Source organism: Arvicanthis niloticus, chromosome 8 (genome assembly GCF_011762505.2).
Source record: "Arvicanthis niloticus isolate mArvNil1 chromosome 8, mArvNil1.pat.X, whole genome shotgun sequence".
NCBI lineage: Eukaryota > Metazoa > Chordata > Mammalia > Rodentia > Muridae > Arvicanthis > Arvicanthis niloticus.
Genome location: NC_047665.1, coordinates 2,012,637 through 2,034,927, shown reverse-complemented (window position 1 = coordinate 2,034,927; position 22,291 = coordinate 2,012,637). Strand labels below are relative to the sequence as shown.

The 22,291-nt window shown below is 45.2% G+C and overlaps 1 protein-coding gene across 12 annotated transcripts in view; it reads left to right on the top strand.

Annotated features, from left to right (window-relative positions):
• The window catches only part of Aopep (aminopeptidase O (putative)), a 305,721-nt gene that overhangs the window by 183,983 nt on the left and 99,447 nt on the right, over positions 1–22,291 (top strand). For all 12 annotated transcript variants that reach the window (XR_013111995.1, XR_013111994.1, XR_013111996.1 and 9 more), the window contains 2 exons: positions 18,819–18,921; positions 19,399–19,506. Coding sequence is in view for 6 of the 12 variants with exons in the window: in XM_076938857.1 (XP_076794972.1) it covers positions 18,819–18,921; positions 19,399–19,506 (211 nt within the window). In the remaining 6 variants the exon portion in view is untranslated. The remainder of the gene's footprint in view (positions 1–18,818; positions 18,922–19,398; positions 19,507–22,291) is intronic.

Below are 22,291 nucleotides of genomic sequence, written 5' to 3'. Positions count from 1 at the left end.
TGTTATTGTACATGCTGACTTTGAGATGTTGCGTATAGATAGGAAATCAATGGAAGGCAGGCACTTATAGGAAAGATCATTCATTCTGACTCACATGAGTATACTTCAGGCACCCAGGAAAGGAAGAAGCAAGCAAAGTTGTCAGATGGTCCAGCAAAGGACCCTGGGTAAATAGTTATGTATGTGGAAGGAACTGGGGTATCCAGGTTATGAGAGAAAGTGAAGGTGAGCATGGTTCATGTTGGACGCCCCTGGGAAATATGACCTTAAGATAGAAATGTGTGGAATGCCAGTGGCCTTGGGTTCCATGCTTGTTTCTGTGATGTGGAGAGGGTAGCCACTCAAGGGAGGTGTGAAGAGCAATTGCCATGAGCAGAACTGGCATTGCTAGCTCAGGAGGCATCACTATGGAGGCCGTGTGAGGTCCTACCACAGCTAAGGGCAAGCTGTATGAACTGTAAATGCTTCATCCCCAGATTCAGCTTCTCAAACTAAGAGACCCTTTCCATTCTCCGTGTTTAAGTTCCCAGATGGCGGGGATTCTGCGTGGTCATGGTCCTTTGGTGTGGAGAAGGCATCTACATCATCTTGACAGAATGTCTCCAGTTTGTAAAATGAGTTACACTGTCCCCTTGGGACCCCTTCTCACCCCTGCCCTCTGTGGAGCTGTGGTCTACCCACTCGCAGGCAGTCGTCCTTTTCATAGTGAGAGGAGCTAGGAATATATTAGATACTTGAACTAGAAGGCTTTTTGTGGCTTTTATTTTTCTTTGTCTTAATATTCAGAAACTGTGTTGTCCTAAATTTAGGCTGATGAAAACAATGCATTTGAAGGACTCTTTGCAGACAGATACAGAGAACAAGTCACCATTGCATGTGCACTGCAGAGGAATTACTTGATTGGCTTCAACTTAGTCCTGTCTCCTATAGTCCTCCCTAAAATGAGTCCAGAGAACCTCAAGTTACTGACATGGAAAAAAGAAAGAGCATACAAACCTGTTCTAAGATTGTGTTTTACTATGCAAATGACCCTGAGAAAGAACTCCTTTAAACAACACAGTGATCAGAGATAATGTCTTTTTTGTCAAGCTACTCCACCATCTTGAAAGATGGACAGAGAGCCATGTGAGCCTTAGAGACAAAGTGTCACTGCTGTCACTTTGTTCTCCCCCCCACTCCCACCCCACACACACCCTCCACGGCCCTGCCTGCAGTTGCACCAAAAAAAAAAAAAAAAAAAAAAAAAATCAAGTCATTAGGCCATACGTTGAAGAATTGTGTGTGGGTGACACCAATCACCTCATCAAAGAAAATGGCATCTTGCTGGCTTTACACAGTAGAGAATTACAAAGTAAGAGGAGACAAACCAGGAATTTGAGACTTTATTTTGTTATCACCTCATGCACACACACACCCATGCCACTGCATGCATGCCACTGGAGTATACTCCCACCATTTAAAACCAGAATTAGTAAGAATCTTGAGTCTGAGTAAGTTGTCCAGGCTGTCCTTGCACTGCTATCCTCCTGCCTCCACTCTAGAGTGCTGGGATTACCTGTCTGTACCGCGTGACTAGCTGCTGGCACCCTCAATACTCCCAGTATTGGACCATGCATCTTATATCCTGTGCATCTTACATCTGACTGATGTTTGATTTCATCCAATGAGTCTTCAACTGACTTTGCCATGAATTTCACATGGGCTCCAACAGTTTCTTATACATTCCTTCCTGCCTCTAAGGTGGTCACAGCTCTGGAAGCACAATTACTTACCCTGGGTTACAAATGTTAGGGGTCATATTCTAAGTCCATGATAGTGTGTGTGTTGGCTGTTAAGAGTCTTTGCCCTATCAGAGACACCAGTGGCTCTCTCACACTCTCACCCATCTGCCAGCCCTAGACAGAATTGCCAATTTTCTCAGGCCAGCAACAGCACTACCCAGATGCTATGGAACTTGTGCAAGGCTCACAGTCCCTCAACTCTCAGTACAGCTGAATCACAAACCTTCTTAAGTGCTTTTAGTTAATGGTTTCTGACAAGCCACAAGTAGTGGAAGAGTCACAAGGCACAGTCTGAAGAAACCTCTGTGTTTTGTTTTGCTTTGTGTTGCTTTGTGTTGTTGTTGTTGTTGTTTGATTGTTTGTGATTTATTACTGCTGCTTTTGAGGATTAATTCTTAAAGTCATGCTCAAGCTAAGAAAGCAGGAAGCTGCTGGAACTCCTCCTCTGAACCTCCACAGCTGCTACAGTGCTAGATACACATAGGCATCCTGTCTACCTCCATAGTAATGCCTTACCCACAGGCCACAGAAAGAAACATCATCCCTGATAATGGAGTGGGAAGCACACTGTAATTCTGTCCAGAGCTAAAGTGCAAGCCATCTGCAAATTTGCATGGTGCCTCAGCTCCCAGCTTCTAATCTAAAGCCATGGAGCATGCTCATTAAAACTCTTCTCGTGACCCTCCATTCTCCTGTAAGTTTTCACCTCTCAATTTTTCTTAAAATTGGTATTTCTAATTTCTGAAGAAACTGGCAGTTTTCTTGTGATGTGCACAGACATATCACTTGGCAAAATGACACAAGCCAGCCTGAGGAAGGCTCTCCTCCAAAAGCCCCTAACTGATGCTTTGGGTGGATATATGCTTTCCTGCTATCCAAGATCTGCTGTATTCTTCCTAGGACTTTGGCTCTCTGAGTGCTAAGATTATAGATTATCAAAGGGGCAAATATGTTTTGTTTGTTTGGGCAGACATTGTTTTGGGGCCCCCTGCCCAATGTGAATGCATTTGGAGCCCTCCTCCACAAGCACCCTCCTCACTCCTTGTTGCCTCTGTCTTCAGTTATCCACAGAAACACTCTTCTTTTTCCTCACCCTTAGCAGATAAAAATGCTCACCTTTCTCATCTTAGTGCCACCCCCTCATCTAATCACCCACTCCCCTTTTAAGGAGCACCAGTTATCTGGAGTCTGCATGCTGCTCTCTTGGGAATAGAGAAGACTTGCCCCTTAAGCCCGTCCCTGATTGCACCACATTTTATAACCATCTTTCCCTTCTTTCCTTGCTTTACTCCTCTACTTCCCTTGACACCGTTGGGAAGTCCTGAGAACATCTGTCTCCAGCTTCTGTGCCAGAAGCAAGGATTCTTCCTGCTGCTGCTCCTGCCACCAGTCTCCTTTTTGGTCATATCAGAGTTGTTTCTTGTCCCACATTTGATGTTCCTCAGGGGACTACGTTCCCAGTTAGTTACAGGGTCTTCCAAAGTGATGTTATCAAAAATCAGTCTTAAGATTTCTCCATATGAAGACCCAGAAATTAGATTATGTCAGGTGTGTTAGAAAGTATTCCCAGGAAGGGAAAATGGAAGAGAAAGTAGAAGTGAGAGGAGGAAGCTACACAAGGATCTGAGATCTCATGGCAACTCATACATAGTCACCTTGGAGGCAGCAGGAGTCCCCGTGGGCTTTTCCCATTAGAGCAAAGGATACGTGTACCTGTCATGTTCAGAGAGATGCATTTTCCAAGGTATTTCTGGGGACAGACTCAAACAAATGAGTGCCTGTTCTTTGCCACAGTGTCATGGAGTGAGTGAGGGAGCTGTTATGTATAGCAAAGACTGTGGAGAGCCACAGAGTTCCTACCCTGGAGCTGGAGGCTCCTGTGACTCCAATGCCAGCACACCTGTTTCACTGTTACTTCAGAGGTAAATGCTCAGCTTCCCACTGAAATCATTTCCTGGCTCCCTATGTCACACACACTGGCTGTGCCATCCCATGCATATGCTTACCTCTTAGGGCAGAACTCAGGTCCACACACTCCTCCAGGGTGGAAACCTGGGAGCTCCACATTCCCTCCTCCCTTCCATCCTCCTCTGGGAGCTCCATCCTTCCACCCTTTCCCTCCTTCCCTGGGAGTTCCAACCTCCTCCCATTCCTTCATCTCCTGAGAGCTCTATCCTTCCCCACTTCCCTCCTCTCCTGGGACATCCTCTCCCCACACCCCTCCCCCACAACTGCCCATTCTACCACAGAAGTACTCCATCTGTGGACTCTCCTTTCCCCTTGAGTCTTCTATCCATGTTTAGAAACTTTTTCATCTATGTGACCCTGCTTCTGCTTGCCTGCCTCCTCCGTTTGCATGCTGGGTGCCATTGCAGGGTCTTGACCATGATATACAAACCTTCTTCCTTCCAGCCATCAGCCCTGCCCTGTCTCAATGCTGCTGGAGAGCTCCAGAGCCATAGAAATGCTTTATGACTCTGCCATCTCCTCCCTTAAAATCCTCCAAAAGCTTCCTCTCATCACCAGGAAGAAACCCAGGCTCCTTATATGTGAGAACCACAAGACTTCAGCACAAGGCGTCTGTGTTCTCACTTCCCACTTGCTGTCCTTTGTTCTACTCTGGCTACTCCGGTATCTCACAGATCATTCTGTGTGAGTCAGTTCAGACCAGGGTGAGTCACCCAAGATGCAGTGACCTCAGCAGCAGAGAGTTACTTTTTTTTTTTTTTTACAGTAGAAGCCAGAATTCTAAACTGCAAGCACTGGCAGGTTTGTTTTTCCTAAAGCCCGCCCCCCCCACCCCCTTTTTTTTGGCTTGTAGATGGCCACCTCTTGACTGTGTTCTTGTGATGTTTTGTCTGAGTGTGCATCCTTGGCATTTCTCTATGTTCAAATCTCTCAGATTAGGACTCATACTGATGGCTGTGCTTTGACCACCTTTAATGGTTATATTTTCTAAATACAGTCCTGTTCTCAGGCACTAGACGCTTCAGTATACACACCATGGGGCTCACAATTCCACTCTCAGCTCCAGCCATCTGTCTAGCCAACTGTCCACTCTTACCTCCGTGCCGTTTTCCATGTTGCCTGTATTCAGAACGCCCTTTCCTTGCTGCATTTGTCCACATCATTGTGACTCAGCACAAATACTCTTGTCTTCCAAAGAAGTCTCAGTCTTTACTCTCAGATAAACTAGTGTCTCTCCCCTTTACCCACTAGAGCTCTTTGAGATGACTTTATCCAAATCTTACATGTTATTTGATGATCTTTATACTGAGGGTGAGCCATACCATTGGACAGTGTTTCATTTCTGACCTTCAAAAGTAGAAGTTGTCTATGCCCTCCATCCATCTTTCTCTAATGACCCATCAGCCCTTGGCAACTCAGAACTACGTCTGGCTTGTGTCTCTTTAGTTCAGTACATAGAGTTGAGTAAGTGAGTGCTCTGTGCATGCTGAAGAAATGAATGTTGTAGATACGATCCCTGTCCCTAGGGCCTTTGTAACTTACTTGATAGGATGATTACATAGTGCAAGAGAGTGAGTGAGTAAGTGAGTGCTAGACTATCCTCAAGAGTTGTGAGAACTGAGATCTCTTTGCTGGAAGGCTGAGAAGGGGCTCTAAGAAACATGCACGGATTGAATGTGCACACATTGAACTGGGACTGTAGGACAGGAAGTATTGAGAATGCTGAGGGATGCAGGGAGGGGGATTCCAGGTGTGGAATGGCCATTTCTAAGAGAGCAGGCTTGCTGGATAGACAGAGAGGACAGCTCCATGAGAGTTTTGGGAGGTTGTAGGTGTCCTGGTGAGGGCAGGCTAAGCAATGGCTCTTCAAATGCCAAAGTCACACATTCCCTGGAACAATTCCCATAATGCCAAGCTGCTTTAAGTTCCAGGAATGACATAATGAAAATGGAGTTCAGGGGAGATTACCCAGCCTTAGGGATCACACATGATCAAAGAGACAGAGACAAGAGGCCAGATGGGATTAGGTGGACATTTCAGGAATGAAGGCTGAGCTCAGAGCTACATTGGCCTAAGGCTCTGGTTGAGTGAGTCTCTAACTTATCACTGTTCAGAACACACAGAAATGTCAACCCAACTTCAAAGAAGGCTTCAGTAATGCAGTGTAATGCTTTCCCTGATCTCACATAGTGATTGACCCTTTAAAGGGACTGGCTGAATCCCCAGGCTTCATGATGTTTGTTAGACTTTGAAGAGGATGAAAGGTAACAGCTGCCATCCTTAGCTAGAATGTGGCTAATCCTGCCACATCTGAATGATGTCACCTGAGAATGGAGGCCTCAGCTCTGCTGCAGAGCTTGTCAAGGCTTCCAGTCTCAACCCAGTATGGTGGCATCAGGTTTCCAGAAAGGGCAGGGTACCAGATTTCCTGGGCATAAGTCGTGTCTTGCCTTGTAGGCTTGAGGAGTGCTACATCTTAAGCTTCTGGCTACAGTTACACAGTGGCTTAATAGCACTGTCCAGTTTCTTTTTTAATTTTTATTTATTTATGTATATTTTTTATTTATTTATTTTTTATTTTTTTGAGACAGGGTTTCTCTGTGTAGCCCTGGCTGTCCTGGAACTCACTCTGTAGACCAGGCTGGCCTCAAACTCAGAAATCTGCCTGCCTCTGCCTCCCAAGTGCTGGGATTAAAGGCGTGCGCCACCACCGCCCGGCGCACTGTCCAGTTTCTATACTAGAGGTCAATGTGAGAGAGAAATGTGTTCAAATCATTTAAAACATGTAGAATAATGGAATCCTAGGGAATCACTATGGTTGGTGTGAGACAAACAATGGCCGTTTCTTATGGTCCGGCTTAACAATCAGTGCATGCTAGGTGTCATCATGGATGCCCACATCACCTGGTACATTGTTGTCAAATGTGGCAAGAGCAGAAGATGTGTCTTCTGCCTCTGGAGGCACACAGAGGTCCTGGTCCTGCATTTCTTCTGTCCTGAGCCTGGAAATCCCTCCTTTGCTTCCTGGTAACCAGAACTGGCTGCGATGTGAAAAAGTAAAATTCCCTAAGACTTCAGAGACCATTTGCCTTTTAAGTGCAAGAATGCCTGGTTACAAAATTAAAATGACAGCATTTAAATTGGGTATCTGAAATTTGAACAAAGATGTCCACAGTAATGACCTGAGATAAAAATTGGAATTGGCAACATTTCTGAGCCTCATGGGAACCCTACCTTCCCAGAGCCCATGCTGATCTCACTTCTCAAGAGGGCCACTCTGCTGGTCCCTCTGCTGGGGCTCCATGAGGCTCTCTGGCTTCTACCACTAATCTTACCAGGCTCCTGAGATGAAAACTGGTCCTGCCTTTGAGGCCTTTGAGAGCTCTTGCCTGAGACTCTGACCCAAGCTTTAGCCTGTGCTGGTCTGAAGGTGTTTGCACCTGTGTCTTAGGATTCCTGCTCCATCACTCCAGCCTCAGGCCTTCCTCTCTCATGCCACACCCAGTTTGCTGTATTTGGACCTTAGGTACTTGCTAGCCAACTACCTCTAAAAATCGTTAGGGCCCTCATCTCACCAGGAGCAACCTCTGCCCTTTCCCATTTCAGAGACTAGCTCTGGTCCCCAGCTCCCTACTCAGGTTTCCTGTGGGAGGCAGTCTCTCTCTTCACTGCATTCTTAGACACTAAAGGGACCAGACATGTCTGGCATGATTTAACTCAACTCTGTATCTTCATTTTGGAGTGGTCATTCCCTGTTACTCTTCACTAAGGTTTATGAAGGAAGGTTGGAGCTCTGCGGTCCGCGGTTGTTCATGTGAGCTCTGTGGTCCACGGTTGTTCATGTGAGCTCTGCGGTCCACGGTTGTTCATGTGAGCTCTGTGGTCCACGGTTGTTCATGTGAGCTCTGTGGTCCACGGTTGTTCATGTGAGCTCTGCGGTCCACGGTTGTTCATGTGAGCTCTGTGGTCCACGGTTGTTCATGTGAGCTCTATAGTCCACGGTTGTTCATGTGAGCTCTATAGTCCACGGTTGTTCATGTGAGCTCTGCGGTCCATGGTTGTTCATGTGAGCTCTATAGTCCACGGTTGTTCATGTGAGCTCTGTGGTCCACGGTTGTTCATGTGAGCTCTGTGGTCCACGGTTGTTCATGTGAGCTCTGCGGTCCACGGTTGTTCATGTGAGCTCTATAGTCCACGGTTGTTCATGTGAGCTCTGTGGTCCACGGTTGTTCATGTGAGCTCTGTGGTCCACGGTTGTACATGTGAGCTCTGTGGTCCACTGCACACAGCTACATGTGTGCTTTATCTTTGCAGTAATGCTTACGATGGTTTTTTGGGTTTTTTTTTTTTTTTTTTTGGCTATAAAAACCATCAGGAAGTAAGGCAGGCAGTCCAGAGTCACGGTTCAGTTAGACATTTCTCCTTTAAATACAAATTTTAATACTATTTATTTAGGGATTCTCTCTCTTCCTCCCTCCACCCCCCCATCCCACTCCTTCCTTCCCTCCCCCGCTCTCTATCTCTCAAAGAAAAAGGGCCATGGGTTTGAAAGAGAGCAGGCAAAGGGTATTCATGCGAAGCTCTGAAAGGAAGAATGATGTATTCATTTCATAATCTTAAAAAGTAAAATATTAGAGAAGTTCATAATAGTCAAATCTCTTAAGGCAAGATAAGCATTGCAAGTGTATTCTTTGTGAATATTCAGAAAATAAATTTTGTATGTGTATATTCATATGGTTGCTTTGTATATCTCTTATCCAATATAACAGTGTTAGCCTATGAAATATTTCCCAAAAGCCATTCATATCACTACATTGCACACCTGGCTGCTGATTGAAGCAGGCACAACACACATTGCATTCTTATACATTCGCAGCCATTCAGAACACTTTTTATCTAACCAGTACTTTCTCATGAGCTCCTAGGCTGACTTGGTTTCACAAAATACATGCTTACTCCGTGTGCCCCATTTCATACCATCCAGTCAGTATTTTGGTCAGTAAATTTGATCCAGAAATGCCTAACAGAAATTGTGCAAGTACTCTACCAGACTACTGCAAAGACATGGCAGAAGAAAGCTGCCACATGCTAGAATCTAGTGTGTCAGGCTCCTTTGTCCCCTTCAATTCAAAGACTGAGGAAGAAAAACAGACAAGAGGATGGTTGGACTTGGGGTTACCAATGTGTTGAAGGTCCCGTTAGGTAATGAGGCACAGACACAGGAGAAGGGGCATTCAGGTTGAAAGGGAGAAGTAAAAGTCAGTGTTTTACATGATATCATCCTCTACAGAGGAAATTCTAAGGGACTCCCCCCCAAAAGTATTAGAGAAAATGAGCAAATTCATTACAGGTGAAGCTGTAAGATAAAGGTGTAGAACTTGGTTGTTTGTATGTATTAGTTAAGAGCAGTTTGAAGATGAGGTAAGAAAAATTCATTTATAATAATGCCAAAGAAGTATATTTAGGAATAAATTTAAAAAAAAGAAATACAGCACATGTGAACCATGCAATGCACTGTGGAATGAAATGAAAGGCCAAAATGTGTGGAAATGCCTTATCTGTATGCCTCAGAACAGGTATGCTTCTGTGACCTGTGGACCCAGCATGCTCTTCTCAGAATCTCAGCTCTCTGCTAGTAAACAAGTTGATCTTAAAATTCATGTGAAAATGCAAGGAACCCTGTAGAGCCAGAACAACCTTGAAAGGGGACAGTAAAGTTGGACAATTTATGCCTCTCAATTTCAAAACCATCTACAAACTGCAGTAATTAAGACTATGGTACTCTCAAGAGAGCAGACATGTAGAGTAAGGGATCCTGGGTGATGGTTGATTGGCACTTGACAAGTGTGCTCAGAGCATTGTTTGGTGGAAACACCAATGTTTTTAGTGAGCAATGCCCTAGCAATGCCTGTACACATGCCATTCCTAGCACACAGAAAAGGAAGCACTAAAGCTACAAAGTTAACAGGAAATATAGATGTGTAAATGATCATTATCTTGAACTAGGCAGTAGTTTCTTAGATAAGATACCTGAAATGAAAGCAATCAAAAGAAGAAAAAACTATTAAATTAAACTAAGATTAAAAGCCCATGTTTCAAAGAATTCCATCAGGAAAGTTAGAAGAACCTAGGGCTAGGCTGTAGCTTAGTGGTAGAGAGTTTGCCTCCTGTGCAGAGGGCCCTGGCTCAGTTCCCAGCACTGCCAAGCAGAGGAAGAGGAGACAATATTGAGAGATCACATACTTTATAAGAGAATGAAAACATACAACTCAGTAATAATAATAATAATAATAATAATAATAATAATAATAAAAACAGTCAAACTGAAAAATGGAGCCACAAGAATACTTCTCTCTCCAAAGAGGACATTCAACTAACAAGATGCTCGCTGTAATTATTAAGCCATCAGAGAAATGCATGTCAGTGCTACAAGGCAATATCGCACCTACTAAGACTCCTGTAAAAGAAAGATAGGGTAGCAAGTATATGTGAGGATTGGAGCCAGCCACTGTGAAGGACAGCTTGTAAGGAGGAGAAATGAGGTGGCGTGACCCTCAGCTCCACCCTGGCTATAAACTGAAGAGATGAAACTCAGTTTTATACGAAAACACTTATACACAGATGTTTCTGGCAGCTGTTATACTTTCCTTTCCTGATGGTAAAATACTCTTGACAAAAGCAACTCTAGGTAGGATGTGCCTATTCAAGCTCAGAATTCTAAAGTACAGTCCGTCATGGCAGGAAAGTCAAAATGGCAGGAGCTAGAAGCAGGTGCTTCCATCATATCCACAACCAGAATCAGAATATGATGGCCTCTGCTGCTTAGCTTCCTTCTGCATTTACAGGGCACAGCATCCCCACCCCCCACAGAAGGTAGGTCTTTCCACCTCAGTTCCACACAGTCTCCCACAGACATGCCCAGAGACGACTCTCCCTGGGGATTCTAGATGCACTTTTTATAGTGAAGTGAGGTAGGTTGGTCTCTTAGTGTAGTGCAGACTATCTCAGGAAAGCTCAGAGGATGATGGGGTGCTGCACAACTAGTGGGTACAGAAGTCTCTGGGTCTTTGACCAGCTGGCAGAATGGATTCATAAACTCAAACTGTAGAAGAATGCTCACAGGAGGATTTTGTTGCAGAAAGCAAGCGTGCAGAGCACCTATAGGATCAAGGACATCCACACTGGTTGCACTGAGAATTCTTGTCTTGGAGTTAGTAATGTTCTAGTAGGCTAAGATATAGGGAGCTGGGCTGCTCAGGCCCCATAAGGTGTCCATGTGTCTCTATTTCCTAGTGTCTGGACTGGAGTTTTGGCATATAGCTTTAGAACCAGTGAAGTAGCTGATGACGCATAGCTTCCAGGCAGCTGTGCAAAGAAAGATGAAAACAGAAAATGAGAATAGGGATCAACACTCCCTAAGCATGCTGGCCTCTGGCCAAGACAGACCTGTCCATTTCCAAAGTCCCAGCCTTGGTGCTTGACGACTTTCCTCCCTTTATGTTCATCAATAAGCTGCTAACACTGAAGCAACCCGAATGTCTGCCTGGAGACTTTACATAAACAGAATAAGGTAGATCTGTGAAATGGATCATTAATTTACAATAAGAATGAGGTTTGTCATCTGCTAGAGCATGTCACATGAACTCTTAATACTGTGTACCTTAGGAAAGGAACCCGACATAAAAGCCTACATGCTTATGAGTTCACTTCTCTGAGTCACCTAAGCAAATCTATAGAGATAAATAGGCCAATGATATCAAAAGTTGGAGTACTGAGAAGGAATTATTAGTGGCTATGGAGTTTCTTTCTGGAGTGTTAAAGCATGTTCTAGAGTTTGGTGCTGGTGATACACTACCTTATGAATACAATAGAAGTTACTGGATATGCCTCTTTTTTTAAGGTTGGTTTTGCTTACTTACCTTCCTACTTACTTATTGTGTGGCGGGGTGCCAATGCATGGGTAGAGGCCAGAAGAAGCCACTGTTTGTCCTCTGTTACTCTCCACATGTTCCTTGTAGCAGAATCTCTCCCTACACCTGGAGCTCATGTTTCTGTTTTTCTTAGGCATGCCCCAGGAATCCACCTGCCTCAGCTCCCCTCAGAGCTGGGGGTTATAGGTGTGTGGAGATGCCAGGCTTGTGTGGCTGCTGGGGGTCCAAGCTCCAGGCCTCACTTATGAACATATGCCCTTCACTGCTGCTACCACCTCAGCTCCCAGCCTCTGGTTTTTGAGACAGGATTTCTCTGTGTTGTCCAGGTGGCCTAGAATTCATTCTGTAGCCCAGGGTGACCTCAGGTGTGCAGTAATCCTCCTGCCTAAGTTTCTCTTGTGATGGGATTACAGATGTGAGCCACCATGCCTAGCATAAATGACACATTTTTTAAATGGTAAATTTTATGAGTCTAAATCTTAAGAGGTTGATGGAAATCAGGGAACATTCTCTACATGCATAACAATGACCCTGAATACCAGTTGAGTTAGCCAGTGACTGTCTGAGGAAGAGACAGAAAATGAAATTAAGGCAGGAGGCACTGGGCAACTTTGGGCCTAAATGAGACCCAGAAGCCATTTCTAGTGTTGGGTGATCAAAACATCTGCAGAGGTTGTTGGTATGAAAGCTGTCACTCATGTGTGAAAAAGCAGTGTGTCTTCCTCATTTCCCTCTGAATCTAATCCTCCTGGCTTTTTTTTTTTTTTTTTTTTTTTACATTATTAATGTTCAGCAGCCCTTTGGAAAAGCTGTGTGTGTGCTGCAGGATGCTCTGCTACCAGCACTGAGCATTTGACAATCTCTGGGTGTTTTGGTAATTCCTGGTCTTTGCTTTTTTCCTGGCAGTACTGTGGAAAGGATCGTAACCCTTGATGTCTAGGGACAGCACAAGATGTAGAAAATCATAGTAGGGTGCAGTTGCCTACAGGACTGAGAACTCTAGCTGAGCTCCCAGCTCTCATCCTGTGTAACCCCTCGTGCTGAGGACAGCCTTTACACACAGGGCATCATCCTATGTGTCCAGCTGAAAGCCAGCCGTGCCCTGCACTCCTGCCTGTAACCCCTTGTGCTGAGGACCGCCTTTACACACAGGGCAGTGCTGCTCTGCTGACCCCACCCACAGCCATCTGCTCTTACTTGAGTCATTCTGGGGCCTTCCTTCCCCTTCCCTCAAGCAGAGCTCTGTGTGCTGCTGGCATTCAAGCCTTGTTTCTACTGGCTTCTTTTCTCACAGGATGAAGCTGGGGGCTTCTTTATTTGCCTTTTCTCCATGCTGGGCAAACACGGTCTTTCATTTTTATATATTCTATATCCCCTGATTTTTTAATTTAAAGCTTTTGTTATTATTGTTTATGGAGAGGGGGGATGGAGTGGGAGTGGGAGGGAGGGAGAGAGAGAGAGAGAGAGAGAGCGAGAGAGAGAGAGAGCGAGAGAGAGAGAGACCCTACTCAGACCATCAGGACATCATATTTGTCTGTCCCTTGTTTTTGACCTGCTTGGGGCTTTGTTTCTTAGAGGGAAATTCAGATTTGTTGCCATTCTGAACCATGTGGTATTTTGGGTTTGTGATGATTGCTGCTTTTTAATTTATTAATTTGTTTATTTGAGTCAGAGTCTCTCAGTATAGCCCTGACTGACCTAAAACTCACTTTGTGCACCAGGCTGGCCTCTTATCCACAAATATCCACCTGCCTCGACCTCCCTAGTACTGGAAGTAAAGATGCCAGGCACCTGACAGTTGCTCCTTTTAAAAGTTTCACTCTTTTGCTTTCTACTCAGCTAATCAAAATGTGTTTGCTCCTTTGAGCTTGCACCGTTCTGCCAGCTGTTCCTCCTTGTCTCATTTAGCTGATGGCCTCTTCTTCATGTGTTGGTCATGATCCTCTGAACACACCTCCTTCTGCCCCAAGTCATCTTAGCAGTTGCCCTTGTCAGCAGCATTAGAGTGATAGATACCCCACTGGCTGCATCTAATGCGGGCAAATGGTCCCGCTAGGAAGCTCCTCCAATCTGACTCATGGTTAAATCCATTTGATAAGCTTACAGTCCCCCATACAATATTAGTTAAAGGTGTCCACAGCTTTTGCCCTGCTCACTTTATTGATGCTGCAAGTGTAAGCTGGTAGCAAGTCTTTGTTCCTTTTGTACATTTTATACACAAAGGTGTTGCAAGAACGAAATAGCCTGTCCTCACCTCTGAATCCCCTACATCTGCTGTTTTACTCAGCTCTCCAGCAATTCTTCCCAGAGTGCTGTAGACTGTAGGGGTGAAGGGTGGTTGCAGCTCCCTACAGCCTACAGCAGCACTGGGGTTTCACTGCTTTTTGTGTGATGAGGAGGAGGATCAGCTTAAAGACAAAGGCTGCAAAGGCTACTTTAAGGCTACATTTGTATGCAATAGTGTGTGTGTGTGTGTGTGTGTGTGTGTCTGGGGTGGTGGTGGTGGTGGTGGTTTTTTTAAGACGAGTTTTTCAGTGGCCTGAAGCTTGCCAAGTTGGCTAGACTGACTGACTGAGGACCACCAGGGATCCACCTTTCTCTGCTTCCCCAGCTCTGAGACTGCAAACAAGCACCACCACACTTGGATTTTCCTCCTCAGTGTGAGTTCTGGGGCTTGAACTCAGGTCCTTGTGCCTCTAAAGCAAGCACTTTGCCAGTTGGACAATCTTGCTAACCCTATTTTTATTTTTTGGAAGGATTTTAGATGCTAGGAAGGATCTTGTGTCCCCACTCTGCAGCCTGTCCCAGTTACCAGTGTCTTAGCTGCACACTTGCTTTCCTAAGGATTGGCCTGTCTGAAGATTCTCTGGTATTTTCTGGGTGTGGATCAGAATGTGTCCTCATGACAGGCGTAGCTTTGTACCATGCTTACTAAAGGTCGGCAGGAACTCTGGCTCAGCTCTCCTGGATACTGCAGCCCACTGAGGTGCCAAAGTCCCCTTGGCCTATGTGTTTGTGTGTGTGTGTGTGGTGTGTACTGTATAAGCACTTGTCTACATGAGTGCCTCTGGGGTGTCTCCTCTAACCTCTGCGCCTTATGCACTGAGGCAGGATCTCCTCGATCTAGCCAATCTATCCAGCATGGTCCCCATCTCCACTTCCCACCTTCACTTGTGTTGGTACAGGGTCATCCCTGCCTGCACTGAGCCTCTCAGCAGCCACCATGTCTTGATTTTGCTGATGAGAGAGTTCTGCTTCACGGGGCTGCACGTGGCAAAGGCGGTGTTCACAGCCAAGCGTTTAGCCAGCATGCCCGTTGGTCTTCAAGGTGCCTATGGACTTCAGATGGCGCCTAGAAGCCAGTTTCTACTTAGAGTTTCACTTCCTTTTTGTTAGGGTGTAAATGAAGCTCTGCTCCTTGTTGGGTTAGCTACCTTTGACAAGTAGACAGGGATCAGTGAGTGTATAGTGACAGTTGGTGGCTGGCATCCACAAGCACAAGAGGCAATGCTGGCAGATAATCTGTGTGCGCTGGGCAGGACAGACAGAACCAGACAGACTGTCTGAGTGCCTCACAGAGGCTGCTCTCTTAATTCCACCCTTGACCATAGCTGAAAAGGACTAGACTTTTCTTAAGGCTCTTCTTTCCTAATGGAATCCCTGTGGGTCAGGTATAACCATCACTCAGGAAATATTCAGATGGCTTCTGTGAGTGTGCAGGGTAGAGTCAAGAAAGGTCATGTTCACCTCAGTTGTTGTATTTGGTGCCAGGTACAACAGAAACCAAGAGCATATGAGCCCAGATGACCTTGGTAACTTGATCAACCACATTCCATGCATGTCAGGCAGGGGGTAAACTGGAGTCTGCTAGCGGCAGCATGACTAACACTTTGCTTTTATGCAGTGGTTTTAGTTCTATGAACTTCATCATAGACTTTGCAGTGAGAAAAGAAAGCTTCTAAGAAGGAAAATGATGGGTCTCTGGCTCTCTGCTGAGGATTTTTCAGAGCCAGGTAAGGGCCTGCCTCTTGAGGAAGCCCTGGAGTACATGCAACCTGTGTCTGGGATCTAACTGGCCACTGGCCAGCTTTGAGTTCTTCTCTACCCACCCCTGTTCTTCAGCTTGTAATGGCATCCTCATAACCCTTTCCTCATCAGGTTCTTGTAAGGGAAGGGGTGCTGAAGAGGATTCAGGAGTGCACAGCACAGACGCCCTGGTCTTTACCCAGGCCATGTTGCTGTTAGCACTGCTCCAGCTTTCCATCCACCATGTGTGAGTCTGGGTATGGATAATGGACTGTAAGGGAAATTTGAGCTCAACACATGGTATATATGTTTCTTACACAAGAAGCAGCCAGATGCAGGCAGTCTGGGCTAATGTGGGGCTCAGTTTATGCCCAAGAGGTTTACCTTGGTTTATTCCTTCTACCCTCTGGGTACACTGACTTACTGCCTTATGGTTGCAAGATGGCTGCTACACCTTCCTCTGTCATCTATAGGTTGAGGGTAAGTGGGCAGAAGTATAGTAGTAAGCAGTTTTCTTCTGTAAGAAAAGCAAATGCTTCTCCAAGTCCTCCCCCTCCCCTCTCCCTTATCTTCTTCTGCCACTGCTTTCCCCTTGCGTTTGTTTCTAGTCCTGTGTTTGTGGCGCAAAAGTTGTAAACACTTTTCTGCACATGTGTCCCTGATCTGAGGGAAAAACAGGTACTGTTTTATTTGCATATATTTTCTTAACCTTTAAAAAGCTTCCTTTCATTTATCTGACTGGGTTCTGTTGAGACAAAATCTCACTTTGTAGCTCTGCCTAGCTTCACATTGTCTCTTCCTGCTCCAGTCTCTAAGATACTGGGACTTTAGACATTCACCAGAATGCTCAGCTTTTCCCTAACATTTTAAATTAAAATAAAACACATGAAGTAAAATAAACACATCTTTGCTAGATTATTCCAGGGAGTTGCACTATTCATATAGAAACAGTCTGTGATCGTCTCAGAAATCTTGCATTTAGCCTGTTTTCACCCTCTGAAAGGCGTCTGACTTCCCATCTGTAGCTAGAGACCAGTGTTGTGGGGTCCTGGGAGTCCAGAGCAGAAGGTGGGTAGATGTGTCTGCGTGTGCTCCTGGTTGGTGTGAGAGCTTCCTCTGTATGACTGTGAGTGGCAGGCCTAGATTTGGTTCTTGCTTTTTCTGTGTTGTGTCTCTGCATAGAGCTGGCACCATGACACATGAGAGGTATCCTATAGGCAGAAACTCATGGTCTCTGCTGATGGAGTGTCTTTCCTCATGAAAGCCTCCTCCTGAGTCTTGCAGAGCTTGCCTGTGCCCTGCTTGCTTCCACTCTATGTCCACTTTAACAGCAATCTCTGGGAACTTGTGTCCCTGCTAGCATCCTATTAACATAAAGGATCTTTTCTAAGGGAAAAAATAGCCATTGAAGGTGCCACTGGGAACTGGAACTGGAAGCTAGCCAATGAATGAACAGATTTCATTCATTGATGAAGAGATTTGCATCACTGTCTCCTTCCCTTTAGTAGTCTTAGTTCTGAACACAGAAGCATAAGAACCTTGTAGTGAGTTCTTCACCACTGGGGCTGGGAAGCTTGGCCTTGAAAAGCTGTTCTTAGGGTGGTGGGACTTTCCTGGGAAAGCTATTGTGACTTCCTCATTTAAATCATCGTCTGGGCTTCAGAAGGGCCTGAGGGCAGAGGTCTGAGCACTCGCGCGCATGTGTGTGTGTGTGGGGGGGGGGGGTGGTGGTGGTGTCAGTGGACTCCTGAAGACAAAAGGGGTGCGTGATTCAAGAGTGTGTTCATGGAAGTTCAGGATGCAGGAGAGAGATTGAAACTCTGGAGTCAGCTCTCACAGCTGCTCATTCTTACTGCCTTAACTTCAGGCACCTGCTAGTTTAGAGCTTCATGTCAGCTAGAACTATGTTCCAGGATATTCCACTAAAGGTTACTAAGGGATTCTTTTTGAAAAGCAATTTAGAATATCTTGCTATATTGAAGAAGTAATTATTATATCCGTGGTCCTTATTGAGGGATTTGCACAGGACCTAGACCTGACAGTAGAATTACTTCGACCTTTCTAATTAATAAACTGAAAGTTGAAGAGCTTCTGCAACCTTGTAGTGAGTAATAAATAAGAAAGAGAAAGGTTAAGTGGGGTGTGGTGATGCACCCCCTGAGCAGGCTCTCGGAGGGAGGCACAGGCAGCCCTGTGTTCTGGGCCAGCCAGAGCCAATACAGTCAGACCTAGCTGAACAGTTCCAGAAGACAGAGAAGAATGGTTGATAAGAAACCATCCCACTCAGATCCCAAAGCCCCACCTTTCTATGTTGGCCCTCTTACCATTTCTCCCCTTGTTTGGCATTAACACACATTCTTCCAAAGGATCTATGGCATTTTAGGAAAACTAAGGACATAGTGGAAAGTACCTTGCTGGATAATGTGGCAGTGGTTTAATCTACATGTTAGTACAAGCCCACAGCAAAGTGTCACACCCTGGGTGCACACTCATTTATGAAATGAGTGTGTGATCACTAATGTCCTCCCTGTTCCCAAAACAAGAGCTTCTAGGACCTTTCCTGTGCTTGGTTTTGTGCTTCTCAGGTGGGTTCAGCATGCAAATATATCCTAAAGGAGACTTAACTATTAAGTATAGATCGTGAGATGGGACTCTTTACAATTAACACACATACATACATACACACACACACTTACACGCACATGCATGCCCACGCACACACGCATATGCACACGCATGTACACACACTCATAATTTTCCCAAGTGAGCTACATTTGCCATTGCATCTTCCAGCCCAGTTTCCTCACCAAGGTGTTTACAGTGATAAATAATTCATGTTGGAGCTTAAGATTCCTGGAGGGCCTGGCAGGCTTTCATCTTGGATAAGGTACCTTAAAATATTGCCAATAGCCAACCTCGGGTTTCCAGACTGAGTATAAATCCTTCTTGCTGAGTGTGTGAGTTTGTAATGTAAACTGTTTTCAATTATACCCGGAACTGTTGAGCTGAAGGAAGGCACAGCTGCACAAGTCTGAAACTAAGAGATGAAAGGTAACGGGCCGGTGAGGTATGAATGCACTGCACTTAAACAAGTGATACTGTGTTGTTTCAGACCCAACAAAGAGGAGACTGGCCATGTGAGTGCGTCAGGTGCATCTGTTGTCAAGCATGGACTCAATCCAGAGAAGGGCTTCATGCAGGTTCATTACTTAAAGGTAAGTGTGCCTGATGGCTGCAGCCATTAGTGATAGGACAGCACTCCTGCGGCCATACAGGAACATCATGAGTAGCACAGCTGAGGCAAAGAAAAGTGTCCCCACCTCTGTAAACAGTATCTCAGTGGGCCTAGGCCGAGTATTTTCAGGTTAACAACACTGAAAGCCTCTAAACAAGGCCATTTTCAGAAGGACCCAGCCAAGGAAGCCAGTTTTCTGCTGTAAAACCTGGTGTGAACTGGACCTGGTGTGAAGGCTCTGGGCCTCTCCTCCTTGCAGGGTCTAAGCAGAGGTAGTTATGATGCTAACAAAGTTCTTGTTGTTGGCTCTGAAGTCCACCCTACATCACCAAACCCAGCCTCCCCAGTCAGAGAAAGCAGCACATTCTGGATGCACTAGTGCCTCTCAGTAGACTCTGTAAGCAATTGTGATGATCCCTGATGCCATCTTGTTGTCTGTCTGTCTTTCTTCTCCCAGGGCTATTTCCTTCTTCGGTTCCTAGCCAGAACACTTGGAGAGGAAACTTATTTTTCGTTTTTAAGAAAATTTGTGCACCTGTTTCATGGGCAGTTGATTCTTTCCCAGGTAACTAACTCATGGGATCCTGGTGAACTCACAGAGCTACCAGAGGGCTGCAGCATGTGGGGATTAGATTATGTCAGCTCCAGAAGGTAGAGAATTTACTCTTATATTTACTTCGAGAAAGAGGGGGCTAGTGACATGGACTCGAAGGATGTGTGTTTGGGGAGTATGAGCTCCTGGTAGTATAAGAACCCACTTTAACTTCAAGCTGTTCACCACCAAACACAGTTGCATTCTGAGTGACCTTATAAAACCACACAGTCCTGCTGGAGTCATCTGGGCAAGCCTGTTTTCTTCTGAGGCTGCAACCTCAGAATCACCTTGGCCAGCAGCTCAGAGGCTTGCTGTGAAAGCAGGAAAACTAGACGTCAACTCACAGAACCCACGCAGCAATCCTGGCCCCCCCCCCCCCACACACACACCTGTAGCACAGCACTGAGAGGGCACAGAGGCAGGGGAATCACTGGGGACAAGTCCAGCAGAGGAAGATAAGACCCAGGCACCTCCAGATACAAGAATGGGAGAGTTAAAAGAGGACACCAAACACTATGGGCTGCACACATTCAGGCATGCTCACTTACACTTACGTGCATCCAACACATACACACAAACACAAACACCAAAACAAATAATGCCCCAAGTAGTAACAAAGCCCTTGACTAAAGTGGTTTTGCTGTTTCATTCTGTTGAATATCATTCTTTCATTGTGTGTGTGTGTGCATGTGTGTGTGCACATGTGTGTGCACGTGTGTGCCCGTATGCACATGTGCACATTTGGGTCAGGGAACAACATGTTCTCCCCCTTTCCCATGAGGATCTCAAGATTAAACTTGAGTCATCAGGCTTAGCTGATGACTACTAAACCAGTCAGTTAGATACTACTGAACCAGTCCAGGGGCCTACATGGCTTTTGAAAATTTATTTTTTGCTCAAATTTTATGGTGAAATGTATATAAAATAAAACTTACCACAGCAAAGTCCAGCTTGGTGGGGTGTCTTGGTTAGGGTTTTAGTGCTATGAACAGACAACATGACCAAGGCAACTCTTATAAAGACAACATTTAATTGGGGCTGACTTACATGTCCAGAAGTTCAGTCCATTATCATCATGGCAGGAAGCATGGCAGCATCCAGGCAGGCACAATATAGAAACAGCTGAGAGTTCTACATCTTCATCTGAAGGCTGCTAGCAGAATACTAGCTTCCAGGCAGCTAGGTTGAGGGTCTTAAAGCCCATGTCCACAGTGACACACTTCTTCCAAAAAGGCCAAACCTACTCCCTGGGTCAAGCATATTCAAACCACCACATGGATTAAGCCCCACTCTGGGCAACAAGCATATATCTGTGGAACATTCCATCTTTCTGTACTGGCTTGTAATATGGATGCTTGAGGGCTGAACCCAGGTCCCTGGGCTTACCTGCCATGTGCTTTGTCAACCAAGACAGCTTTTCAGCAGTGGTAGGGCTGATTCTTTGATCAAATTTTCTGAAACTCCCACACTGTTCTTCAGGATCACATGACTACAGTCTCACTGATTTCCTGTGTCCTTACTTGTCAACATTTGTTGCTTTCTGCTTTTTCTTGTTATTATTTTATTTTGTTTTATTTGCTTTTTGAGACGGTTTTATTATATAGCTCAGGCTAGCCTTGACTGTCTCTAATACCCCTGCCTCCTAAAAGCTGAGATTATAAGTGTGTACCACCATACCTGGCTTGTATGTGTTTCCAAGATTTCATTTACCCAAGTTTAGTGAAAAGGAAAAGGAAAGTGAGTTTACAGTAGCATGAGACAGAACTTTAGCCTAGACAATTCTCTTAAGAAGCATCACTAAAAATATGGTACCCTGATTCCAAGTGTGATTTTCCATCATGCTTGAACCTGGGGAGGGGGAGGAGCATGGCTATGACTCCCTGAGTTTCAGTCTAGCCAGGATGTGAAGCAAGTTCCAGCCAGGCTAACCAAGGAGGGAATGAGACCTGTCTCAAAAGCCAAAAACAGAAGTGATTTGTTTGTTTGTTTGTTTGTTTGTTTGTTTTTCAAGACAGAATAGGTGGCTCAGTTCTTCTGTTATGTGTCCAGTTTTCTAGTTTTCAGTTGTCACTGTTACACTGTTAAGGCTTGCTTTGCCAGCATAAAGGATTTTAGTGTTCACCACCACTTAACCATGCTTCTAGATTAAGGAACGTTTTATTTTGATCCAGCTCTTTGTTGGCTCAATTTCATTATCAAATTGATGTTCAAGTTGAAGCTTCCCAGGCTGTGTGGTTTCTGGGTTCTTACTGTTTAAGAATGCATGCCTCTTGTCTGTGTCACAAAATAACTAGGTTTAAATTTTCCTGGGCCACGTATTCACTCCTTGGAACTTGCTAGACATTGCTCAGCTGCCTTCTAGCACTGATCGCTGCTCTGAGACTTTGGAAGCTGCCTGCCTCTCCTGTTTGTAGCACTTAGATCGCAGAAGAAATCTTTATCTTTTCTTTTATTTGTTTTTATATTAGGTGTACTGGTGTTTCACATGCATATATGTCTGTGTGAGGGTGTCAGGTCACCGGGAACTAGAGTTACAGACACTTGTGAACACCTGTGTGGGTGCTGGGAATTGAATCTGCATTCTCTGAAAAAGCAGTCTCTTCACCTCTGAGCCATCTCTCCAGTCCCAGAGATCTTTATTTTGAACTCAGAGATTTAACTACAAATGAGTGGGTATGCATGATTCTTTCAAAGAATTGTTTAACATTGAGAGAGAGGAGAGAGAGAGAGACTGTGTGTTTGGGTGTGTCTGTGT